Below are 25,030 nucleotides of genomic sequence, written 5' to 3' on the forward strand. Positions count from 1 at the left end.
CTCATTCAAGGGCTCCAGGCGTTCCCAACTACCACGGTGAGGTCGTGCCTTACCCTGCTGGGTCACATGGCCTCCTGCACGTACGTAACCAGGCATGCCAGACTTCGGCTTCGCCCACTCCAGACCTGGGTGTCGTCAATATATCGACCAAATCGGGACAGCCTGAACATGGTGGTCACGGTCCCGATCTCGGTCCTGACCTCCCTCACCTGGTGGCTAGATCACAATGTGGTCTGCGAGGGGATGCCATTTCACGCCCCACAACCCTCTCTGCACCTGGTCACAGACGCTTCATCTCTGGGTTGGGGCGCCCATCTCAACGAACACCATACCCAGGGCCTGTGGACTGCACCCCAGCTAGCCCTGCACATCAATGTTCGGGAACTGATGGCGGTGCGCCTGGCGTGCCAGGCATTTCTCAACCTCCTACGTGGCCGATGTGTGTTAGTTCTCATCGACAACACCACGGCCATGTTTTACATCAACAAGCAAGGAGGAGCACGTTCGTCAATTCTATGCCAAGAGGCCATTCGCCTGTGGGACTTCTGCATCGCCCACTCAATCCATCTCACGGCATCGTTCCTCCCTGGAGTCCAGAACACTCTAGCGGACCGACTCAGCAGGTCCTTCCAGACGCACGAGTGGTCTATCCGTCCGGACATCATACATTCCATCTTCCGGAGGTGGGGGTTTCCCCAGATAGACCTGTTTGCATCTCGAGACAACAGGAAGTGCCACGTGTTCTGCTCCCTGCAAGGTCGAGCTCCGGGCTCCCTCTCGGATGCGTTTCTCCTTCCCTGGAAAGACCACCTGTTTTATGCCTTCCCTCCGTTTCCTCTGGTCCACAAGGTACTGTTAAAATTGCGCAGAGACCAGGCACAGGTAATTCTGGTCGCTCCAGCGTGGCCGAGACAACATTGGTACACCACACTGTTGGAACTCTCGGTTCAGACACCGATCCCGCTTCCATTGTGTCCGGATCTCATCTCTCAGGACCACGGCCGGCTGCGTCACCCCGACCTGCAATCACTCCACCTCACGGCGTGGCTGCTCCATGGTTCACCCAGGCAGAGCAGCAATGCTCGCACTCTGTCCAACAGATTCTGCTGAGCAGTAGGAAGCCCTCAACACGCACCACGTACCTGGCCAAGTGGAAGCGGTTCTCCTGTTGGTGCGAACAACGAGCCATGTCCCCGTTGCAGGCACCCATTCCTCTCATTTTGGAATATCTCCTCTCCCTAAAACAGCAGGGGTTGGCGATATCTTCAATTAGAGTTCACCTGGCCGCTATATCGGCCTTTCACCCAGGGGAACTCGCGTCCTCGGTATTCTCTAACCCGATGGTCGTTAGATTCCTCAAGGGCTTAGACCGGATGTACCCACAACAACGTCAGCCCGTTCAGACGTGGGACCTCAACCTGGTTCTCTCCAAGCTCACAGGTCCTCCATTCGAGCCACTGGCCACCTGTTCACTTTTGTACCTATCCTGGAAGACAGCCTTCCTTGTAGCCATCACCTCGGCAAGGCGCGTTTCTGAACTCAGGGCGCTTACATCCAAGCCCCCTTATACAGTTTTCCATAAGGATAAAGTGCAGCTTCGTCCACATCCTGCCTTTCTCCCTAAGGTGGTTTCTCCTTTTCATATCAACCAGGACATCTTTCTCCCGGTCTTTCATCCCAAACCACATGCCACTCGCCAGGATCAACGTTTGCATTCCCTGGACGTACGAAGGGCCCTGGCCTTCTATATTGACCGCACAAAGCACTTTAGAAAGACGACGCAACTCTTCGTTGCAGTGGCCGACCGAATGAAAGGCTCACCGGTCTCCTCACAATGCCTATCCTCCTGGATTACGTCTTGCATCCGGACTTGCTATGACCTGGCAGGTGTCTCAGCACCGCACCTCACCGCTCACTCCACGAGGGCCCAGGCCTCCTCGACGGCTTTCCTGGCACAAGTTCCGATCCAGGACATTTGTAGAGCAGCGGTTTGGTCATCAGTCCACACATTTACAGCTCACTATGCACTAGTGCAGCAGTCCAGAGACGATGCTGCTTTCGGATCAGCGGTTTTGCACACAGCAATGTCTCACTCCGACCCCACCACCTAAGTTGGGCTTGGGAGTCACCTAATGGAATGGATATGAGCAAGCACTCGAAGAAGAAAAGACGGTTACTCACCGTTGTAACTGTTGTTCTTCGAGATGTGTTGCTCATATCCATTCCAAACCCGCCCCCCGTCCCCACTGTCGGAGTAGCCGGCAAGAAGGAACTGAGGGGGCGCCGGGTCGGCTGGGGTATATATTCAGCGCCATGAAGGCGCCACTCTAGGGGGCTCCACAGCCGACCCGCCGGTGTTGCTAGGGTAGAAAATCTTCCGACGATCGTGCACGCGGCGCGCACACACCTAATGGAATGGATATGAGCAACACATCTCGAAGAACAACAGTTACAACGGTGAGTAACCGTCTTTTACTCATCTTGTGCAGTAACTGGAGTTCACTGAAATGTGCTCTCCTACCCATCCTCCTTCCTCTCTGCTTTGGAGTTTTGAGCAGGAATGGTGTCCCTAGCCTCTGTTTGCCAGATGCTGGGAATGAGCGACAGGGGATGGATCACTTGATGATTACCAGTTCTTTTCATTCCCTCTGGGGCACCTGGCTCTGGCCACTGTTGGAAGACCGGATACTGGGCTAGATGGACCTTTGGTCTGACCCAGTAGGGCCATTCTTATGTTCTCTTGTGGGACTTTGTGGTAGAGAAGGAACTGAGGGTGCAAGAATGGGTAAGGTGCATGCATGGGCTGAACAGGCGCTGCTACCAGAAATCTCCGATCAAGGCACAAGGGCGCGTGCACACCTGAAATGAAGTCCCCATAGGGACACACATCTTGAAGAACTCCAGTTGTTGCACAAGGTGAGTAACCTCGCCTTTATATTTCAGACCTGCTATTTCTTTGTTAAACCATATTCAGTGCAAGCTACTTTGCTGGACCTATTGGCAGCTCTTAGGAAGGACGTTTAGTTGGGGTTGGTCCTGCTTGGAGCAGGGGGTGGGACTAGCTGAGCTCCCTTCCAACCCTGATCTTCTATGACATTGCATTGCCATGAGAGATGCAGGCTGTCAGAGAAAGGAGGGGAGCTGCACCATGCCGGGGTAGGTCAGGGAGCCAGAGAGGATGGAAAGTACAAGGAGGACCTCAAAAGACTCTGGAGAACTGCTCAGAAATGCTTGCAAACTACAGCCTCCTGAATAGCTTAAGCAAATTGCACAAGCCCCAGTAAAAGTTGGTTTCATGTAGCAAAACGTGTTGTCAGGATAATCAGACAAAAGCTGCCTATCTTAGGTGGAATTAACTGCTGAAGAATGATTACATTTGGCAAGATAAATTGCACTGAAGTTTGAGTGGGGAAAAGATATGTAATGAGATTTAGTAAATGAATAACAAATATCATGAGTTATATGTAGGATTCTGGTACACATGATAAATCCCTTGAGGTGATTGAATTTATTTTCAAACATTTAATTTACATATTACACAAGTACCTCTTATCAGTAAAAGTCTACAGTAAGTCTGAGCTCTAACCTGCACAAAAGCTAACCCCCCACCCCCTCTTTGTGTCTTACTGTTCTAGGGTCTCCTTTTATTAACGCGATTATTCACAAAGGATTTGATGAAAGACATGCATACATTGGCGGGATGTTTGGAGCTGGAATTTACTTTGCAGAGAACTCCTCGAAAAGTAACCAGTATGTGTATGGAATTGGGGGAGGGACCGGCTGCCCAACACACAAAGACAGATCCTGTTACATTTGTCACAGGTAAGTTTCCAAGGGATTTGCCTACAGGGAAAACACACCGTTTCACTCTCCTTTATACGTTATAGCTCTGGCTATATGGATATGCTTCAGAGAAAGACTAGCCACGTGGTCCTGGACATAGCATGAAAATTCAGTTTATACTTTGTCAAGGCTGAACAGAAAGGGGCCCAGCAAGCCCTAGAAAGGATTTGAAAATTATATCTAGACATTGAGTTTACAGGGAGTATAAATAAAACAGAATGGTGGTTTATGAATAAAGCTTGAAATATCAGGACTGAAACTGAGTAGATTATGGTAAATAATAGTGATTGGATTCCAAGCAATCTTTAAAGTTGCTTGTGCCTCCATATAGTGTCTTCTGCTGGCAGAACAAAACTGGGATGCCAAGATTTATTGCAGCTTGACCTAAGAGCAGGGTTTTTGTAGAGAGCAAATATTCATGGATTTTATGTGTCATTTATTCAAGGCCTTGCTTGTCAATGAAGTACATCAAAAAGCTCTGCAGTGGTTCATAGGCTAGTGGCGTTGGCCTTTCTCCCTCTCTAAACCAGTCATTGGGTGATAAGAATTTAAGATGCCTGCAACAATACAGTTTAAAATAAATTATAACGTAGATCATCACAGCCTGCATTTTACCAGATGTATGTCCACATGCACCGTTTTTATGAAGGTTTTCCTTTCATTCTTGTTCTTCATTTTTAAAAATGTATTCTTAATTTCCTTATTTGAAGGCTCAGGGAAATGGATTTTGATAACTTAAACAAGTTCCTAAATTTTGAAGTCATTCTTAAGGTTTACAGTAGTCATCTGCTCCCAGTAAGATCTGATTTGTCTGTTTTGTTTTTCTCTTAGACAAATGCTTTTCTGTAGAGTCACTCTTGGAAAATCTTTTCTGCAGTTCAGTACAATGAAAATGGCTCATGCCCCTCCCGGACATCATTCTGTAATTGGCAGGCCAAGCGTGAATGGACTTGCATATGCTGAATATGTTATCTACAGAGGAGAGCAGGTATGTGGATTATAAATAGGGCCTTTCATTTTCAGTTTTTATTTAATTTTGCCCAGGAATTTATCAGTGTTTATTACCACAACAAAAACATGTGAAAATCAGTGCAAAAAACTATTAATAATTTTTCTGGGTAAATATCGGTGTTTATTTTGATGGACAGAAAGATGGGTAAAAAGTATTCAGTAGATTAATCCTTTAAATTCCGCTCATCAATGTGATTTGCTGCAGCACTAAAACAGAACTCAAAATACAATACCACCTCTGAGTTTAAGAAAACAATATCTCTCTAATCCCCACATAAAACTTTTCATTTGAATAAATAGTTTACTGTTGTAGACTTGTAAATATTTATAGGCTAATAGTTCTATTTAATAATTGGGCCACACCACTTGCAGCGCATACACTCAACTTCATCCTTTTCTCCTGTTTTTTTATTTTTTTTTTAATTTTCGAATACTTATGTTCTGAAACGTGTTCTGAGACATATTTTTGTTTTCGTCTCATTTTAGTGTTTTAAATCTTTAAAATGTTATCTGCTAGTAGCTTGAAATGTGTACGTGGTGGGCATGAGATTCATCAGTACATTCAGATGCGCACGCACCTCAGAGCTCGCGTGCGTGCCTGTTTGTTTATTGTGTGTATCTTCTAGCCTGGTAATACATAGCCTTCCATCAACAGGCAGCTTTGCGTATACACCCAGACTAATGTATTATCGTAACACATGTCTCATGCAATATATTGTATTTTCCTAATAAAACAAGTTATTTATATATTTGAATGATACAAAAGTAGGGTGAAAATCGGGGGGGAAAATGAATAATTCTGTTTGTGAAACCCAGGATTTTTTGGGTAAAAATCAGTTTAAACTGAAAACAAAGGGGCTTAATTATAAAGCATCAGAATAATGGAATGTGCAAAATTTGTAGTCAGTGTAGTCAGAAACATGTCATATACCAGGTACTGTGTGCTTGTCTGATAACAATCTAGATAAAGTTCCCAAATCATGTACCAGTGAAGGCTCTACAAGTCATTTGAATACATAGTGGTGGCCAGATCCCCAGCTGGTGTAAATCAGCATAGCCCCCATTGACTTCAGTGGTGCTACACAGTTCTACACGTGAGGATCTGGCCTTTGTGTCTATATAATCGCCTTCTGTCTGGTGCTACTAAACAAGAGCCTCTTCAAATATGTGATTGGCCTTGGTAGCCACAGCAGAGGGCACTGATTCTCCATGACCTTGGCTCTGTTGCAGCGAAGGCAGACTAAGTGGGGAAAGCTGTGTCTTATTCCATAGATTCCAGCTAGTAGTTGCATTGGCTGTTGCTGCAAAGTATACAGTTGCCATCCAAAAGGGAGTTGGGGAGATTCCTCGTGTGACTAAACTTAGTCTTACCTTTGTGCCAGCATAAGTAGTATTCAAGACTTGTTTTGAATAAAAACAGTTCAGATAAGACATTTGCCCTGGGAATAAAACTTTCCATTTACATGACCTGTTTACTGTGAGCACCTGCAGGAAGGTTGTCCCCAAAGTCCACGGCTCAAAGGAAGCCGTGAAGTTCCAGAATGCTGGAGCAACACAGCCAGTGCAGTGCTGTGCCACAAGGACCTGCAGTGAGGGACTGGCAGGGCAGTTATATTATGTGCTCAGTGCTCATTCAGTAGTTACTTTACTCTTAAAATGTTTGCAGGTCACGAAACAGATCACTAACCAGCACTTAGTTAGGGCCACTGACCAGTCCAGTATTGCAGTCTGTATTCTGTTACGCTCTTGGGGGAGGTGCACATGGGAATTTCCCACGGTGTTAACTCAGGAAGAGAGAAACTGTTGGGTCCATTCAGCCATGCAGTGGTAATGCCCACGTGGACCAAACTCCTTTTTATTAAGACTTGTTGCCTCATTTCAGGAGAGCCCTGAATGTTTGAAAGTTTGGAACCATATGTGCATTAGTGCTCGGCACCCAGCAGCTCCCGTTGTTCTCAGTGCTAAACACTGGAAAATCTGGCTCTTATTATGAGCTCTTTCTGCTGTGCCCCCACTGGCATAGACATCTAGTTCTCCTGCTGCTTTCCTCTCTGCTCTCCTTCTCTGGTAGCTTTGCTCAAGAATTCTGGTGCTGTGACTAACGGGAGGTAAGGAGAGCAGTGTTATAGTCTTCCCTACTGAGGAATCTCATTGATCAGTACGGATATCAAGGGAAAGCTAAAAAGCAAAGAGGGAGAGCCGATGTGAGGAGGAAGATGTTTATATTGAAACATCAGTGTTACAGTAATAGACATGTAATAGCCTCCATGGTCTAACGTCCTTTTGTAAGGGACTGGGTCACAGGTGGTCACAGCTGCACTGGGGTCTGCACACCAGAAATGGTAGTTGCTGAGCAGGAGTCGGAGGAATCACAAGAGCCAGATTCAGTAACCTAGAGTCGGGAGAAGAGTTGGAGTTGGAGACCAGAGGTCAGAGGTAGTACCAGGCTGGAGTCAGGATCAGAGTCAGGCTGTGATTGGAGACCGGAGGTCAGGTGAAAAGGTGAAGTCTGGAGTTGCAGCAGGCCAAAATCTGTGTGGTTGCCCAGACAACTTCCTGTAACAACCCTGCGGTTTAATAGGGGACTTGGCCAATCAGAGGGCCACCAGGATACTGTCACTCTGGCTCCCTTGGGTCATGCTTCCTGCTGCAGCTTCCTGGCCATAGCTCTCCATAGCCTCCTGGTGGCTCTGTGGGGACATCAGCCGTCCCAGGCTCTGCAGACCCAGGTTCTAGTCCATGGACCCTTACAAATAAATGAAGTGTGAAATTGTAATTTACTGTCCATATTTTTCAGAAAAGCATTGGTTTGTTTCTCTGCTTATTTACAGGCTTACCCAGAATATCTCATTACATACCAGATCATGAAACCAGAAGCTCCCTCACAAACTGCAACTGCAGCAGAGCAGAAGACCTAGTAAATGTAGAGTGGTGAAGCAAAATATGATTTAAATCTTGGACTGGATGACATTTTGTTTCAGAAAATCAATATCATATAAAATTCTTGACAACCTGGAAATAAGCTGTATGTCTTTTATAAAGCATTGCTATATTGACAAGTATAATATGAGTAACTGATACATACTCAACTGCTACTGTTCCTTTTGAGGAAATGTTTACAAGGGACTGCCTTTTTACAACATATCTCAGGCTCATTCTCACCTCAGTTACCAAGTGTAAAACAACATTGCATTGATCTAGACTTTGGGAACATTATGCTACAAGCAGAAAACATTACCAGTACAACTCCATATGTTAAAATTTCATAGACTACTGTTCTCGTTATTTTTATTTACAGATAAATTGCATTAAACCCATCATTTCTTTTCAGCACACAAAATTCAACTTATTGTTTAGAGAGATCTTAGTCAACTATTTATTTTACTTCTTTTGTATTCTGAAATTGAGCCGGAACCTTCTTAAAGATATTTTGCACAAAGTCAAGTTGGCTAAAATCATTAACAATGCAATATGAGTTTCTTATCCAAGAAGGGGCTAGGTCCAGTTCTTCAGCTTAGGGGTTTTTTGCACTTTTATGAGCAAACGTTGCTACAGGCATAACTTTAGGGTGGAAACAAATCAAGTTTCAATTTGCTGCTTACTCTGTCAGTTTTCTAGGAGAAGTATTAGTGAGTATCGTGAACTTCATAAAGCTGCCTCTTGTGTTTGGTAAAACTTCATGAAGCAGGTCAGTGCCCTCTGCGGACTAAAATATAAATATCGCTTTATGAATGAAAGGTTAAAAAGACTGCTAAAGTACAATGCAGACTGTGAAATGTTCTCAAGTGACAGTGGCATATAATTCAAAAGAAGCAACTCTGCGAGGAGATGAAAATTAGTGGGTAAAAAGCCAGAAGATTGTGTGCAGGAGTATGAAGTGCAGTTCCTTAAAGACACACCCAGCAACTGGTTAATTTAAAGCAACAAAAATGGATTATATTATGTCGAGTTCATGTCGTATTTTCATGCACAACATCACAATTGAAGTGCACGAGTGATGTACAAAAAAGATACAAACATTTATTTCCACCAGTGTATAATTGTTCTAAACATCAATTAGTGGGGACTGGGTTTATATGAAAACAAAGCCAGGCTTTGTCCTTTCTAATCATCCTCCTACAATGTTTTGTTTTTATTTTGTCTGGGTAGGGGAAGGTTACTTTCAAGCACTGCGTAGCATAATATAAAATGGTTTCAAATGTCCAATACCAAGGGTGCAAATTTAACCCCCAAAAAATCTTGACTTCCTTTTGCAACTTTAATTTTAGAAAGACGGAGGAAGTTGAAAATAAAACCATTTTAAGATTCTTTTTTAATAGGCTGTATCAACAAGAGGCACAGCAGCATTTATTGTGCAGTGACTTTGGAAAATGTATGTCTGAGAGAGCTACACTTTTTATGAGTGCATAACAGCCAGCGATGTTAAATTGCTCATGTTACAATTCTTGCATTAATGCCTTTTACCTCCAGAAAGTATTGAAATGACAGGTTAGTGTATTGCCTTTAGTTACAAAATAAAAGAATTGTCTACTTGCAGAAATCTGCAGATAAAACAATCAAAAAAAAATCCGAACAGAGATTTTCAATATAAAAACAGAAGAAATTCTGCAGAGAGATTCTTGTGGAGAACAAATGTTACCACTTGTAAAATTGGTAATTTGAGGCAGGCTTGCTGAACTGCACACCATCTTTTGCAGTATACCTAGAGAAAAGGTTAGAAGCAGCAGTTCCAATAAACATCAAACTTTTCTTTGTTTTGCTTAAGTCTCCTGTGCCGGCACTGGACATATGGTTCTGAGTTTGGTTTTGTGACTCTAATATGCTTCGTCAGTCCAAACCAGAATTAAGACCCAGCTGTCCCTTTTAATTAAATTTCATTGACTCAAGTTGAGTGTTTGTGTTTTGGCTACTTGTTTAATAGTGTTAGAATTCAAATGATAACAACTAGGCTTTGAAGTTTTGTATTCATTTAGAGGGCTTTTTATTTTTATGTTATTTAGTTAATCAGGGGTTTGGGATGTGCCATCTGCAGTAGTTTCAGATAGCTGTTAAAATGCATATTACCTGCCATCTCTCATTAGACATAGTTTTAAATGGTAACACAGTTGTGCATCTTAGTTAAGCGAAACAGTTAACATGGGTGTAGAAGTTCAAAGCTTTACAGCTTTTAAAAAAACCCTATGCCTGATTCTGTTGTTGTTTGTTGTTTCCAATGTACTAATTGAACTAATGGCTGCTCTAGGATTCATCTGGAGCTCTAAACTTCTAGAAGACAAAAATGTGGTCCAATATCTTTTAACTGCCAGTGTTATGTATCTGATGTTCTGTGCAGAGTAAAGGTGCTGTGTGAGGAAATCATTTGCAGTGGTTTTTGTCTTGTAAATCACTTGATTTCGTAACTCTTCCTGGCCAAAAGTTGAAGACTGGGCATGCCTAGTGCACCTGCTCAAAGCCATTCACGTATCACAGAAGCCGAATATGGTTCTCGCCAAAAGAATAAGTAGATCCTCAGATGTTGTACGTTGTCAGAGCTCCACTGACAGCATAAGTACATAAGAATGGCCATACTGGGTCAGACCAAAGGTCCATCTAGCCCAGTACCCTGTCTACCGACAGTGGCCAATGCAGGTGCCCCAGAGGGAGTGGACCAACAGGCAATGATCAAGTGATCTCTCTCCTGCCATCCATCTCCATCCTCTGACAAACAGAGGCTAGGGACACCATTCCTTACCCATCCTGGCTAATAGCCATTAATGGACTTAACCACCGTGAATTTATCCAGTTCTCTTTTAAACACTGTTATAGTCCTAACCTTCACAACCTCCTCAGGGAAGGAGTTCCACAAGTTGACTGTGCGCTGCGTGAAGAAGAACTTCCTTGTATTTGTTTTAAACCTGCTGCCTATTAATTTCATTTGGTGAACCCTAGTTCTTGTATTATGGGAATAAGTAAATAACTTTTCCTTATTCACTTTCTCCACATCACTCATGATTTTATATACCTCTATCATATCCCCCCTTAGTCTCCTCTTTTCCAAGCTGGAGAGTCGTAGCCTTTTTAATCTCTCCTCATATGGGACCCGTTCCAAACCCCTAATCATTTTAGTTGCCCTTTTCTGAACCTTTTCTAGTGCCAGTATATCTTTTTTGAGATGAGGAGACCACATCTGTACGCAGTATTTGAGTTGTGGGCGTACCATCGATTTATATAAGGGCAATAATATATTCTCCATCTTATTCTCTATCCCCTTTTTAATGATTCCTAACATCCTGTTTGCTTTTTTGACCGCCTCTGTACACTGCGCGGACATCTTCACACCAGTTGAGGATCCATCCCCAAATGTCCAACCCTCTGGGCTTGTCTTCACTACCGGGGTAAGTCGAGCTAAGTTACGTTACTCCAGCTACGTGAGTAACATAGCTGGCGTCGATGTAACTTAGGTCGACATACCCCAGTGTCTTCACTGCGCTGTGTCGACAGGAGATGCTCTCCGGTTGACTTCCCTTACTCTTCTCAGGGAGCTGGAGTACCGGGGTTGACTGGAGAGTGCTCTGCCGCCGATTTAGCCGGTCTTCACTGGACCCCCTAAATCGACCCTTGCTGATCAATTGCAGCAAGATTGATCACCCCATAGTGAAGACCAGCCCTCAGAGTTGCTTTCCTGAGAGTAAGTACTAAAACCACTTGCCATGTTTCTGGTGGAGGAGCCAAACACTGTGATTGGAAGGAAAGCCTTTTACAAAAGGCATTAGTCGAGCAGCTTAATTTCATGTCTCTTAATTCTTTAAAACAGCACCCAGGTACTTGCGCCTCAAATGTGGCCCATTTACCATTTACCTACTCACATGGCCCTAACAACGAGAAGCCTCATTGCTCCAGAAGGAGGGCTGCAAATGTCTCAGTGTGTTTGTCACTGAGCAAATCCATTCTCAGCACACCCAGAACACTGCATGGCTGAACTCCTGACGCCCAGCGGAGGCATGTTCGAAATTCAGAGTTCAGGGCATGTAACTGGGTTACCCAGATGAAGAACAGCCTGAGCCTGGCCACCCCTTCAGCTGTGCATGTGCCGCTTCCATTGGCGGGAGTGGGAATTGTGCATGCTCAGTTGGCAGAACAACCCAGCCCAAGCTGTTCAGACTCTAGCAGACCTCTTTCTGGAATGCACTCAACTTTACAGAGCCCGTGCGCCCGCTGCCTGGGGACTTCAGGGCTGTCAACCTTTAGCATTAACCCTTTTGAGGCAATGCATTGTGAAACTTCTGGACCCTTTGTGACATGACCCTCAAAAATAAAACAACCACTTACAGTGAAAGTGCTAATTTTACTTTCCATTACTGTGTTTGTTTCAATGAGACAGATAAATTAGGTAACTAATGTACAATACCACAATATAATACTGCAGTCTTGATTGCTGTAAACAAAAATTCTGTTAGGATAAAACAAATAAGAGTACAATACCTTAATAAGGTATCTTTCATTTTGATTTTTTGTGTCTGTTTATCTCTACATCCCAGCTCTATTGAAAACTATTACAAATTCTGCATATAATTTTCACCATTTTGGAACACCGTTGTTTTTGAATCCCAGAAACAAGAATGGTGTCTTTCTAAACTCCTCCAGACTAGTCACGCCTCCTGGGATCAAATCCCCTTCCTACAGAGCAACCAGGGCCGGCTCCAGGCACCAGCCCACCAAGCATGTGCTTAGGGCGGCGCCTGGAGGGGGGCGGCGCAGCGGGGCACTCCAGCCCAAGAGTGGGGCCGCGACTGGGCTCGCCGCCCTCCCCCGGCGCTCCAGCCAGTCGGGGAGAGCGGAGAGCCGCGGCGGCCTCGCCGCCCTCCCCCCAGCACTCTGGCCGCCGGGGGCTCTCCGCCCTCCCCCCGGTGCTCTGGCCGCCGGGGAGAGCGGAGAGCCCCGGCTAGGCTCTCAGCCCTGCTCCCGGCGCTCTGGCCGCCGGGGAGAGCAGAGAGCCCCAGCCGGGCTCTCCGCCCTCCCCCCGGCGCTCTGGCCGCCGGGGAGAGCAGAGAGCCCCAGCCAGGCTCTCCGCCCTCCCCCCGGCGCTCTGGCCACCAGGGGCTCTCCGCCCTGCTCCTGGCGCTCTGGCCGCCGGGGGCTCTCCGCCCTCCCCTGCCGCGTTGGGGGCGGGGGTGGGGGGGCGGCGCATGGCTTTTCTGCCTAGGGCGGCAAATAAGCCAGAGCCGGCCCTGAGAGCAACCCCATCACCATATGTGGCAGAACTCATTCATTGTTTTACTTATGGACTTGTACTTTTGTTGTTCAACACTAGTTGGCATAAGCCTAAAATTAAAATTCTGTGTTCAAAAAGAATCGTGAAACTCTCTTCTGTCAACACTGGTGAGAATGGAAGCAAATGCAGAAGAAGCACTTGATGTCTGAAGCTGAACCGGTGTTGGAGAAAAGAATTCCCACTCACTCCCAGTGCAAGAATCCTAAGAGTCTCACTGCTGGAGATCGCAGGCAGGGAGAGTGTCTGCCTCCAATGGGAGTGTGAAGCCTTGCTGAATGCTAAAGCTTCATGCAACCATGTGGCCTGACAGATGCTGCAAGGAAGCTGCCCATATAGGACATTGTTCGTGATGCTGTAATTTCGTTTTAGAGTCTTGTGCCAACTGCAGGCCATTGTAGCTTGCTATAAAACTCATGGAGAGCAGTGTGTACATAATTCCTTATTTTAATCTAGAATTCACATACGATCGCTAACAAAATATCACCCATTTGTACAAATTATGGAAAAAATAAAGGGCACTGAACAAGACACAGTCTAATTATTTGTATGCTCAATGAGAATTACCTGGAATTGGGGTTTGGGAGAGAGTGTTGGGATCTGATCACTTTTTGCAGGAGATTTGTCTGCTTCCTTGCTGCTGTTGGGCACCAGTGTACCCAGGTACATGTGCGCACACAGCTCAAAAATCCAGCACATAAAGTATCTGACCAATGTCTCAAGCCATTTTTAAAACAATACTTCAATTTTGCTGGGTAAGAAGTTGGTTAATAGAGATTCATACACCATATCCTAACCATGGTTTGTAGAACGAGTGACTTTTGCAGTGACATAAGAACAGATTTGACCAGTGTTCTTGTTCCTCTTGAGTATGGCTCTCCTTCCCATCTCCTTTCTCTTCCTCCTTTTTTTCCCTCCATCTGTCAACATCCAAACAGACTTAAAATTCAAGAATTCTGCTGTTCTTTGTTTCTGGACTTGAGTCCGCTAACATAGAACTACGGATGTTTAAGGAGTTCATCAGAAGGCACTCTGATGATATTTTAAAATGGAAAAGCGACAGAACAGTGATGGAGAGATACTGTTCCCTACAAATCTGAACATATGGCATATAAGTAAAACCTACCAGCTCTGGGACAACATATCTGAAAAACTGCTGGAGAAAGCTGAATGAGCCTCATGACTCAACAGGTGATGAGGGGAGGCAAATTATGCATTTACATGACATAAACAAGTATACCTGAGTGCTTATTATCTGATTGTTTTGATACATCTATTTCTGTCTCGCTGAATCTTTTGGTGGCAATTTTTAGTGTTGGTTCCATTCATTACTGATGTCACGTGATTAGAGTATGTGATACATGGTAATTTCAGTTTTCTTAACACATGCAGAACTTTCTTCAGCTTTGGGACCTAATAAAGGTGACACTTTTTTGCAACAAGTCATTAGGCTTTGTGTGTTGATCTCTGATCTCTCATAGAAGGAAATATTACAACATTATTGTGCTTTGGGTTACCTACCTTCATTTAAAACCAGTTCCTGGTTCTAAGCTAGGAAGGAGATTGTTCAGGTCTGCTTCTGGCTCCACCATGTACCACAGCATCTAGGATTGGGCAGTGTCTTTGGTAGACCCCTGTATGGGTACTAAAAGTAAATTGGGGCACCCGTCATTAGCTTTACCAAGCCTTCCTTGGAACCAGTAGAGCACTTGGGTCCAATGGAGCAGTTGGCCCAGCATTTCACAGGGTCTCAGTAAATACAGCTCCCATCTTGAAAGGAACAGCTTCAGCTAAAAGTTACGCCATCCATCACCTACACTTAGTGGTGTGAGAGGTTTGTTTTCTGGCCACATTGTGACTGCAGTTTGTCACCTATCAGACACTGTGGACAGTAGGACTGTGTGGCGTTGGCTGAAATGCTATGGCTGTACTAACGCCCTGAAATTCATCGTATTCGCCTCTGGGGTCCAGAACTCTTCCCAATTTCCAGAAGTATTCCAGGGATGCTCCCCCTTCTGTGTCATGGTCACATAATCAGTAAAACCCAAACTTACCGCTAGGCAACATGTGTTCCATTCCATGTCTGGCTGCCAGGACTATTCTTCTTGAACAGTTCAGTGTCTGTGTATAGACCTGACCCTTGGTAGAGTGTCTAGATGGTTCTTCCCTAACAGTATGCACCGACAAGGGTGCTTTCATACCCATGTAGATGATGTGCGATTACTAAAGCCTTGATGTATCCAGACCTGCAAACTTCCTTGCAGTGACTAGGTTTCTTACTCAGGCAGTTCATATGATCATAGAATATCAGAGTTGGAAGGGACCTCAAGAAGTCATCTAGTCCAACCCCCTGCTCAAAGCAGGACCAATTCCCAGCTAAATCATCCCAGCCAGGGCTTTGTCAAGCCGGGCCTTAAAAACCTCCAAGGAAGGAGACTCCACCACTTCCCTAGGTAACGCATTCCAGTGTTTCACCACCCTCCTAGTGAAATAGTTTTTCCTGATATCCAACCTGGACCTCCCCCACTGCAACTTGAGACCATTGCTCCTTGTTCTGTCATCTGCCACCACTGAGAACAGCCGAGCTCCATCCTCTTTGGAACCCCCCTTCAGGTAGTTGAAGGCTGCTATCAAATCCCCCCTCATTCTTCTCTTCTGGAGACTAAACAATCCCAGTTCCCTCAGCCTCTCCTCATAAGTCATGTGCTCCAGACCCCTAATCATTTTTGTTGCCCTCCGCTGGACTCTTTCCAATTTTTCCACATCCTTCTTGTAGTGTGGGGCCCAAAACTGGACACAGTATTCCAGATGAGGCCTCACCAATGTCAAATAAAGGGGAACGATCACGTTCCTCGATCTGCTGGCAATGCCCCTACTTATACAGCCCAAAATGCCGTTAGCCTTCTTGGCAACAAGAGCACGCTGTTGACTCATATCCAGCTTCTCATCCACTGTGACCCCTAGGTCCTTTTCTGCAGAACTGCTACCTAGCCATTCGGTCACTAGTCTGTAGCAGTGCATGGGATTCTTCCGTCCTAAGTGCAGGACTCTGCACTTGTCCTTGTTGAACCTCATCAGGTTTTTTTCGGCCCAATCCTCTAATTTGTCTAGGTCCCTCTTTGTATCCGATCCCTACCCTCTAGTGTATCTACCACGCCTCCCAGTTTAGTGTCATCTGCAAACTTGCTGAGAGTGCAGTCCACACCATCCTCCAGATCATTAATAAAGATATTAAACAAAACCGGCCCCAGGACCGACCCTTGGGGCACTCCGCTTGAAACTGGCTGCCAACTAGACATGGAGCCATTGATCACTACTCGTTGAGCCCGACGATCTAGCCAGCTTTCTATCCACCTTACAGTCCATTCATCCAGCCCATACTTCTTTAACTTGGCGGCAAGAATACTGTGGGAGACCGTATCAAAAGCTTTGCTAAAGTCAAGGAATAACACATCCACTGCTTTCCCCTCATCCACAGAGCCAGTTATCTCATCATAGAAGGCAATTAGGTTAGTCAGGCATGACTTCCCCTTCGTGAATCCATGCTGACTGTTCCTGATCACTTTCCTCTCCTCTAAATGTTTCATAATTGATTCCTTGAGGACCTGCTCCATGATTTTTCCAGGGATTGAGGTGAGGCTGACTGGCCTGTAGTTCCCTGGATCCTCCTTCTTCCCTTTTTTAAAGATGGGCACTATATTAGCCTTTTTCCAGTCATCTGGGACCTCCCCCGATCGCCATGAGTTTTCAAAAATAATGGCTAATGGCTCTGCAATCTCACCCGCCAACTCCTTTAGCACCCTCGGATGCAGCGCATCCAGCCCCATGGACTTGTGCACGTCCAGTTTTTCTAAATAGTCCCGAACCACTTCTTTCTCCACAGAGGATTGGTCACCTTCTCCCCATGCTGTACTGCCCAGTGCAGCAATCTGGGAGCTGACCTTGTGCGTGAAGACAGGCAAAAAAATCATTGAGTACATTAGCTTTTTCCACATCCTCGGTCACTAGGTTGCCTCCCTCATTCAGTAAGGGGCCCACACTTTCCTTGATTTTCTTCTTGTTGCTAACATACCTGAAGAAACTCTTCTTGTTACTCTTAACATCTCTTGCTAACTGCAACTCCAAGTGTGATTTGGCCTTCCTGATTTCACTCCTGCACGCCTGAGCAATATTTTTATACTCCTCCCTGGTCATTTGTCCAATCTTCCACTTCTTGTAAGCTTCTTTTTTGCGTTTAAGATCAGCAAGGATTTCACTGTTTAGCCAAGCTGGTCGCCTGTCATATTTACTATTCTTTTTACACATCGGGATGGTTTGTTCCTGCAACCTCAATAAGGATTCTTTAAAATACAGCCAGCTCTCCTGGACCCCTTTGCCCTTCATGTTATTCTCCCAGGGGATCCTGCCCATCTGTTCCCTGAGGGAGTCAAAGTCTGCTTTTCTGAAGTCCAGGGTCCGTATTCTGCTGCTCTCCTTTCTTCCTTGTGTCAGGATCCTGAACTCGACCATCTCATGGTCACTGCCTCCCAGGTTCCCATCCACTTTTGCTTCCCCTACTAGTTCTTCCCTGTTTATGAGTAGCAGGTCAAGAAAAGCTTTGCCCCTAGTTGGTTCCTCCAGCACTTGCACCAGGAAATTGTCCCCTACACTTTCCAAAAATTTCCTGGATTGCCTGTGCACCGCTGTATTGCTCTCCCAGCAGATATCAGGGTGATTAAAGTCTCCCATGAGAACCAGGGCCTGCGATCTAGCAACTTCTGCTAGTTGCCAGAAGAAAGCCTCGTCCACCTCATCCCTCTGGTCTGGTGGTCTATAGCAGACTCCAACCACAACATCACCCTTGTTGCTCACACTTCTGAACTTTATCCAGAGACTCTCATGTTTTTCTGCAGTTTCATACCGGAGCTCTGAGCAGTCATACTCCTCTCTTACATACAACGCAACTCCCCCACCTTTTCTGCCCTGCCTGTCCTTCCTGAACAGTTTATATCCATCCATGACAGTACTCCAGTCATGTGAGTTATCCCACCAAGTCTCTGTTATTCCAATCACATCATCGTTCCCTGACTGTGCCAGGACTTCCAGTTCTCCCTGCTTGTTTCCCAGGCTTCTTGCATTTGTGTATAGGCACTTAAGATAACTCATCGATCGTCCCTCTTTCTCAGCATGAGACAGGAGTCCTCCCCTCTTGCGCTCTCCTGCTTGTGCTTCCTCCCAGGATCCCATTTCCCCACTTACCTCAGGGCTTTGGTCTCCTTCCCCCCGGTGAACCTAGTTTAAAGCCTTCCTCACTAGGTTAGCCAGCCTGCTGGCGAAGATGCTCTTCCCTCTCTTCGTTAGGTGGAGCCCGTCTCTGCCTAGCACTCCTTCTTCTTGGAACACCATCCCATGGTCGAAGAATCCAAAGCCTTCTCAGTTACATGATAGCTTTAATACCAAGCTATATCTGAGGCCTCAGCAGGGCTTCTCATGGGTCTAGCACAGTTTCTTGACACTAGGAACACCTGAGCCACAATGTCTCAGTACTTTCCAGATCCCTTATTTTGTAAAACAGGAGGACCGTGCCCTTTAGAGAGTTCCCTTATCACCTTCCTGCCTCTCCAGTAATAGTCTTAAAGGGTGTAAGGGATTCTTCACCTTGATTTCCATCCATGCCCTGGTTTGTGATCTCACTGGGAGATGTGGCTCCACATAAAGGTACTGGAACTAAGAGCATTTCTCTGACTTGCAAGGTTATTCTCACCTTCCTAAAATCCGATCTGTCTAACTTCTGATGAACAGCATAATGATGTAACCTATCATTTAAATCAGCTTCTGTACCAGATGACTGGAGGCTAGCTAACGTGATGCCAATTCTTAAAAAGGGCTCCAGAGGTGATTCCCAGCAATTACAGACCTGTAAGCCTGACTTCAGTACCAGGCAAATTGGTTGAAACTATAATAAAAAACAATATTGTCAGACATATAGATGAACATAATTCGTTGAGAAAGAGTCAATCTGGTTTTAGTGAAGGGAAATCATGCTTCACCAATCTACTAGAATTCTTTGAGGGGGTCAACAAGCATGTGGACCAAGGGGATCCAGTGGATATAGTGTACTTAGATTTTCAGAAGGCCTTTGACAAGGTCCCTCACCAAAGGCTCTTACGCAAAGTAAGCTGCCACGGGATAAGAGGGAAGGTGCTCTCATGGGTTAGTAACTGGTTAAAAGATAGGAAACAAAGGGTAGGTATAAATGGTCAGTTTTCAGAATGGAGTAAATAGTGGTGTCCCCCAGGGGTCTGTTCTGAGACCAGTTCTCTTCAACATATTCATAAATGATCTTGAAAAAGGAGTAAACTGAGGTGGCAAACTTTGCAGATGATACAAAATTACTAAAGATAGGTAAAACCCAGGCAGACTGCAATGAGCGACAAAAGGATCTCTCAAAACTGGGTGACTGGGCAACAAAATGGCAGATGAAATTCAGTGTTGATAAATACAAAGTAATGCACATTGGAAAGCATAATCCCAACTATACGTATCAAATGATGGGGTCTCAATTAGCTGTTACCACTCAAGAAAGAGATCTTGGAGTCATTGTGGATAGTTCTCTGAAAACATCCACTCAATGTGCAGCGACAGTCAAAAAAACTAACAGAATGCTGGGAATAATTAAGAAAGGGATCGATAATAGAACAGAAAATACCATGTTGCCTCTATATAAATCCATGGTACGCCCACATGTGGAATACTGTGTGCAGATGTGGTTGCCTCATCTCAAAAAAGATATAATGGAATTGGAAAAGGTTCAGAAAAGGGCAACAAAAATGATTAGGGGTATGGAACGGCTTCTGTATGAGGAGAGATTAATAAGACTTTTCAGCTTGGAAAAGAGATGGTTAAGGGGAGATATGATTGAGGTCTAAAATCATGATTGGTGTAGATAAAGTAGATAAGGAAGTGTTGTTTACTACTTCTCATAATACAAGAACTAGGGGTCACCAAATGAAATTAATAGGCAGCAGGTTTAAAACAAATAAAAGGAAGTATTTCATCACGTAACGCACAGTCAACCTGTAGAACTCCTTGCCAGAGGATGTTGTGAAGGCCAAGACCATAACAGGGTTAAAAAAATAACTAGATAAATTCATGGATGATAGGTTCATCAATGGCTATTAGCCAGGATGGGCAGGGATGGTGTCCCTAGCCTCTGTTTGCCAGAAGCTGGGAATGAGTGATAGGGGATGGATCACTTGATAATTACCTGTTCTGTTCATTCCCTCTGGGGCACCTGGCACTGGCCGCTGTTGGAAGACAGGATACTGGGCTAGATGGACCTTTGATCTGACCCAGTAGGGCCGTTCTTAATGCAAGCACATTATGCAGACCACCCAAGAAGGCTTTGCTCTGGTCGGTTTTGTTAGGGAAATTTGCTATTCAAAAAGTTCCATATCCTCACTGAATGGTCCAATATCTCATCTACCAGGGAAAGAAGAGGTATTGATAGTCTTTGAAAATAATTTTGACTCATCGGTACAAGTGCTCTTGCAAGGGAGGCCATCTTATCATATCTTGTTCTACAGGTGGGGTAAAGTATCAGTTAAGTCATTTCCCAACAGAACTATACACGAGCAGGTCCGAACATTAATATTGCATTTCTTTCCTGCACCACCAGAAACTTCTCAGTATGTTGCCCTTGATTCTATTTAATTCAGAAGTTTTTTAAATGTTGGTTCAGACAGTGCCAAGGTTATAGATGGGTATGATATTAATATCCATAAAGTCCTCTTTTCCAAACTATTGGATCTCCTGCCTGTGAGATGAGGGGGGAGTCTCCACCAAGGTTTGAAAATTGTTCTGGTCAGCATCTTGACTCCAGATTGCTTGGCCTCTTGATTATAAGTGTTATGCTGAGGTCTAAAAGGCGCTAATGAAAAGCATGAGTTTTTGCTCAATCAAGACCTACTCTGTGGCTTGAAATAGATCTCCCATCTGAGCACCTCCTCAGTGAATAGACCTGATAATGTCCTCCTTCACTGTTATTTTAGAATATTTAAATGGAGATGCCATAATTGTTCGGCTCGTATCTCAGTAACGATTTCCATTAATTTGTATCTTTAGAGAACAGATAGTCCATCCCACATCTCCATCTAAGATTTCCATCTCTTGCAGTCCACTAGAATGTCTGTATGTCCCTGGACCTCCTTTACATTCAGGGAGGCAGGTATCTTACTTTTTCATAGATTCTAGGATGGGAAGGGACCTCAAGAGAACTTTGTCATTATTTGTATCAAGCCAAAGCTTATCTATGGGTTCCCCAATCCCTTGTGGAGATGGAGCAGACATGAGGAGCCAGTCCATCACGGTCCAGAGGCTGGCTGTCTATTATTACCTGACAGGGCTTCAGCTTCTCATCAAGGAGAAAGGCAGCATCCGTGGCTTGGCCTCACACTCTCGTCATTGCATCACTGATACTGCAGCAATTTGTGCGTGACAGTCCCCTCTGGTGTTATCTGGACCGGTGATCTCCTAGGTCACTCCAATCCTTGACTCTGGGAGCCAGCCTTACCTTGCTCTGCTGTGGCATGTAAGCTGATACTAGCCAATATCTCCGGTCCCAGACACAACCCTAGGAACCTCCGTCTTGCAGTGTCCAGTTATGCCTGCTCGACGCTGCAAGCTTATATGAGTTTGTCAATTTAACAAAGAAATTGATATGTACCAGGCTTGTTCTCCCAAGGGGAGTCTCTGACATGCTTCAAACCAAATGCACTGCTTCAGGTAGAATAAATAAACAGATTTATTAACTATAAAGATAGATTTTAAGTGATTATAAGTCAAAGCACAACAAGTTCAATTTAGTCAAATGAAATAAAAGCAAAATACATTCTAAGCTGATCTTAACACTTTCAGTGCCCTTACAATTTAGATGCTTCTCACCACAGGCTGGCTGGTTGCTCTTCAGCCAGGCTCTCCCCTTTGATCAGTGCTTCAGTCGCTTGGTGTGGTGTCTGTGGAAGAAAGAGGAAGGCAAACGTCTCTTCCTTTTATTATGTTCTTTCTTTCCTCTTGGCTTTGCCCCGCCCCCTTCAGAGTCAGGTGAGCATTACCCCATTGCAGTTCCAAACTGACCAAAGGAAGGGGGGTGACTTCCTCGAGAGTCTAACAGATCTTTTTGTTGTTGCCTAGGCCAGCGTCCTTTGTTCCTGTGAGGCTGGGCTGGGTTTGTCCCATACAATTTTGCCACCTCAGTTTACTCCTTTTTCCAGATCATTTATGAATATGTTGAAGAGAACTGGTCCCAGATGAGGTGTGAACTGCCTCTCTGTTCTTGGAGAGTTTTTGAATGGGCTTTCTTTAAGCCATGAGGATACATTTTCAGCCTCATAACTATACACCTGAAATTATAACCTATAACCTTACTATAACATTACTGTAACAACAATGCTCAGTGCATTATGAGCCTTCCGAAGTTACCCAACATGACAAACTTTCCATTGGATACCACACAGTCATTTTACAAGGATAAACATGGGGGTGCTGGGTGTTCCCCCGAGGTACAGAGTGTCACAATGTGTTTTTAGCAAAAATGTTCCTTCAAATGACTTGTTTTGGGAGAGCAAGATCAGTCGCTTATATCCACGCCTAATCTGGTCTCCTGTGCTGATGCTTGTTGGGCAGTTCTGTCCTTGATTACCAACACTCCTGAGTCCCCCTAACTTGGGGGCTGTACTCTTGCTAAACTCCCCCCAGCGGGACTATACAGAGACCACTTAGAGAAAAAATTAAGGTTACTTCTCTGTAACTAGAGTGCTTTGAGATTACGCCCACTTCCCCTGCTTCAGAGTCTCAGGTTAGGAATTCCTGAATTAGTGGAAAGAACTGAGTGGTGGTTGGCACCACTCCCCCTGTTATGCCCCCCAGAACCCTCCAGGATGGCAGGGAGAGGGAGGGGCGAGTGGCCCCAATGGACGCGGCTTTCCAGAAGGTTCTGGAAGCTCATGGTGCAGGTGCCTGGATCCCTCAAGTGTGAATATGCAGAGTCTCATCTTGAAGAACTCCGGTTGCAGGCTACTCACCTTCATGCATTCACCCAGCTCCACTCACATGTGAACAGGAGTTTGGTGTTATTCTGGTCCCCGTTTATGCTCACCACGATCAGATCACCACCTAATTGAGCACAAACACTGTGAGGGTGGGGATAAGCCATGACCAACCTGCTGGCCTAGTGGAAGCCACATGAAGAGACCATTTGGGTTCACGGAGTCCAAGGCCAGAAGGGACCACTGTGATCAGCTACTCTGACCTCCTGTATAACACAGGCCACAGACCTGCCCTGGATTAATTCCTGTTTGAACTAGAGCAGATCTTTGAGAAAAACATCCAGTCTTGATTTAAAAATGGCTAGTGATGGAGAATCCACCATGACCCTTGGTAAATTGTTCCAGTGGTTAATTACCTTCCCCTCAAAAATTATGCCTTATTTCTAGTCTAAATTTGTCTTGCTTCAGCCATTGGAGTGCGATAAACCTTTCTCTGCTAGACTGAAGAGCCCATTATGGGCGGTGGGTGTTTTGGGGGGGAGAGGTTGTTTTTTATTTATTTATTAATTTATTTATTAGTTTGTACATCTAGGGATAAAGAACGTCGGCCATACTGGAAGGCAGAGGGATTCTATCCTGGGAAGCAATGCCCCTAAAAAAAGATGTGGGAGTCATGGTGGATAATCAGCTGAACATTAGCTCATTTGGCCACAGCATCACTCTGGGAACTAACATAACTGGAGTATTGTGTCCAGTTCTGGGCAGCGCATTTCAGGAAAGATGTGGAGAAATTGGAGAGGGTCCAGAGAAGAGCAACAAGAATGATTAAAGGTCTTGAGAGCATGACCTATGAAGGAAGGCTGAAAGAATTGGGTTTGTTTAGTTTGGAAAAGAGAAGACTGAGAGGGGACATGATAGCAGTTTTCAGGTATCTAAAAGGGTGTCATAAGGAGGAGAAAGAAAACTTGTTCACCTTAGCCTCTAAGGATAGAACAAGAAGCAATGGGCTTAAACTGCAGCAAGGGAGGTCTAGGTTGGACATTAGGAAAAAGTTCCTAACTGTCAGGGTGGTTAAACACTGGAATAAATTGCCTAGGGAGGTTGTGGAATCTCCATCTCTGGAGATATTTAGGAGTAGGTTAGATAAATGTCTATCAGGGATGGTCTAGACAGTATTTGGTCCTGCCATGAGGGCAGGGGACTGGACTCGATGACTTCTCGAGGTCCCTTCCAGTCCTAGAATCTATGAATCTATGCGATCCACAGGGAAATCTCGAATAGAAGCAGAGAGGTTATTTTAGTTCCAAAGGCCCTGGTGCAGCCATTGCTGAAATTTTGTGTCCAGTTCTGGTGTCCACAATTCAAGAAGGATGTTGATAAATTGGAGAGGGGTCACAGAAGAGCCACAAGAAGGTTTAAAGGGTTAGAAAACCTACCTCCTAGTGAGAGACTCCAGGAACTCACTTTTGTTGATTTAACAAAGAGAAGGTTAGGGGGGTGACCTAATTCCAGTCTATAAGTACCTACATGGGGAACAAATATTCAATACTGGGCTCTTTGGTCTAGCAGAGAAAAGTCTAATACAATCCAATGGCTGGAAGTTGAAGCTAGATGAGTTCAGACTCAAAAGAAGGCGCAAATTTTAAATGTAATTAACTATTGGAATAACTTATCAAAGGTTTTGGTGGATTCCCCATCACTGGACATTTTTAAATGAAGAATGGCTATTTTGGGAGGAATGGGTGGATTTTTTTGGGTGCGGATAAGAAAGCTCTAGCTACTCCAGATGCAAACTCATGGTTGTGCTCACCTACCCTTCCAGCTGGGTTTTGTTCTCTGTTCTTCTTACTTGCCCTATGCATGTTCTTCTCTTGTTGGCTGAGATTGTTCCAATCATCACATG

At 45.0% G+C, this 25,030-nt stretch overlaps 1 protein-coding gene across 1 annotated transcript in view; it reads left to right on the plus strand.

The window, feature by feature from the left end:
• The window catches only part of TNKS (tankyrase), a 313,482-nt gene extending 303,270 nt beyond the window's left edge, over window positions 1-10,212 (plus strand). The window contains exons 25-27 of the mRNA XM_054029743.1: window positions 3,636-3,822; window positions 4,675-4,831; window positions 7,686-10,212. Of these exons, the coding sequence (XP_053885718.1) occupies window positions 3,636-3,822; window positions 4,675-4,831; window positions 7,686-7,772 (431 nt within the window). The 3' untranslated portion in view covers window positions 7,773-10,212. The remainder of the gene's footprint in view (window positions 1-3,635; window positions 3,823-4,674; window positions 4,832-7,685) is intronic.
• The last annotated feature ends 14,818 nt before the right edge of the window (window positions 10,213-25,030 follow it).

Source organism: Malaclemys terrapin, chromosome 5 (genome assembly GCF_027887155.1).
Source record: "Malaclemys terrapin pileata isolate rMalTer1 chromosome 5, rMalTer1.hap1, whole genome shotgun sequence".
Lineage (NCBI taxonomy): Eukaryota > Metazoa > Chordata > Testudines > Emydidae > Malaclemys > Malaclemys terrapin.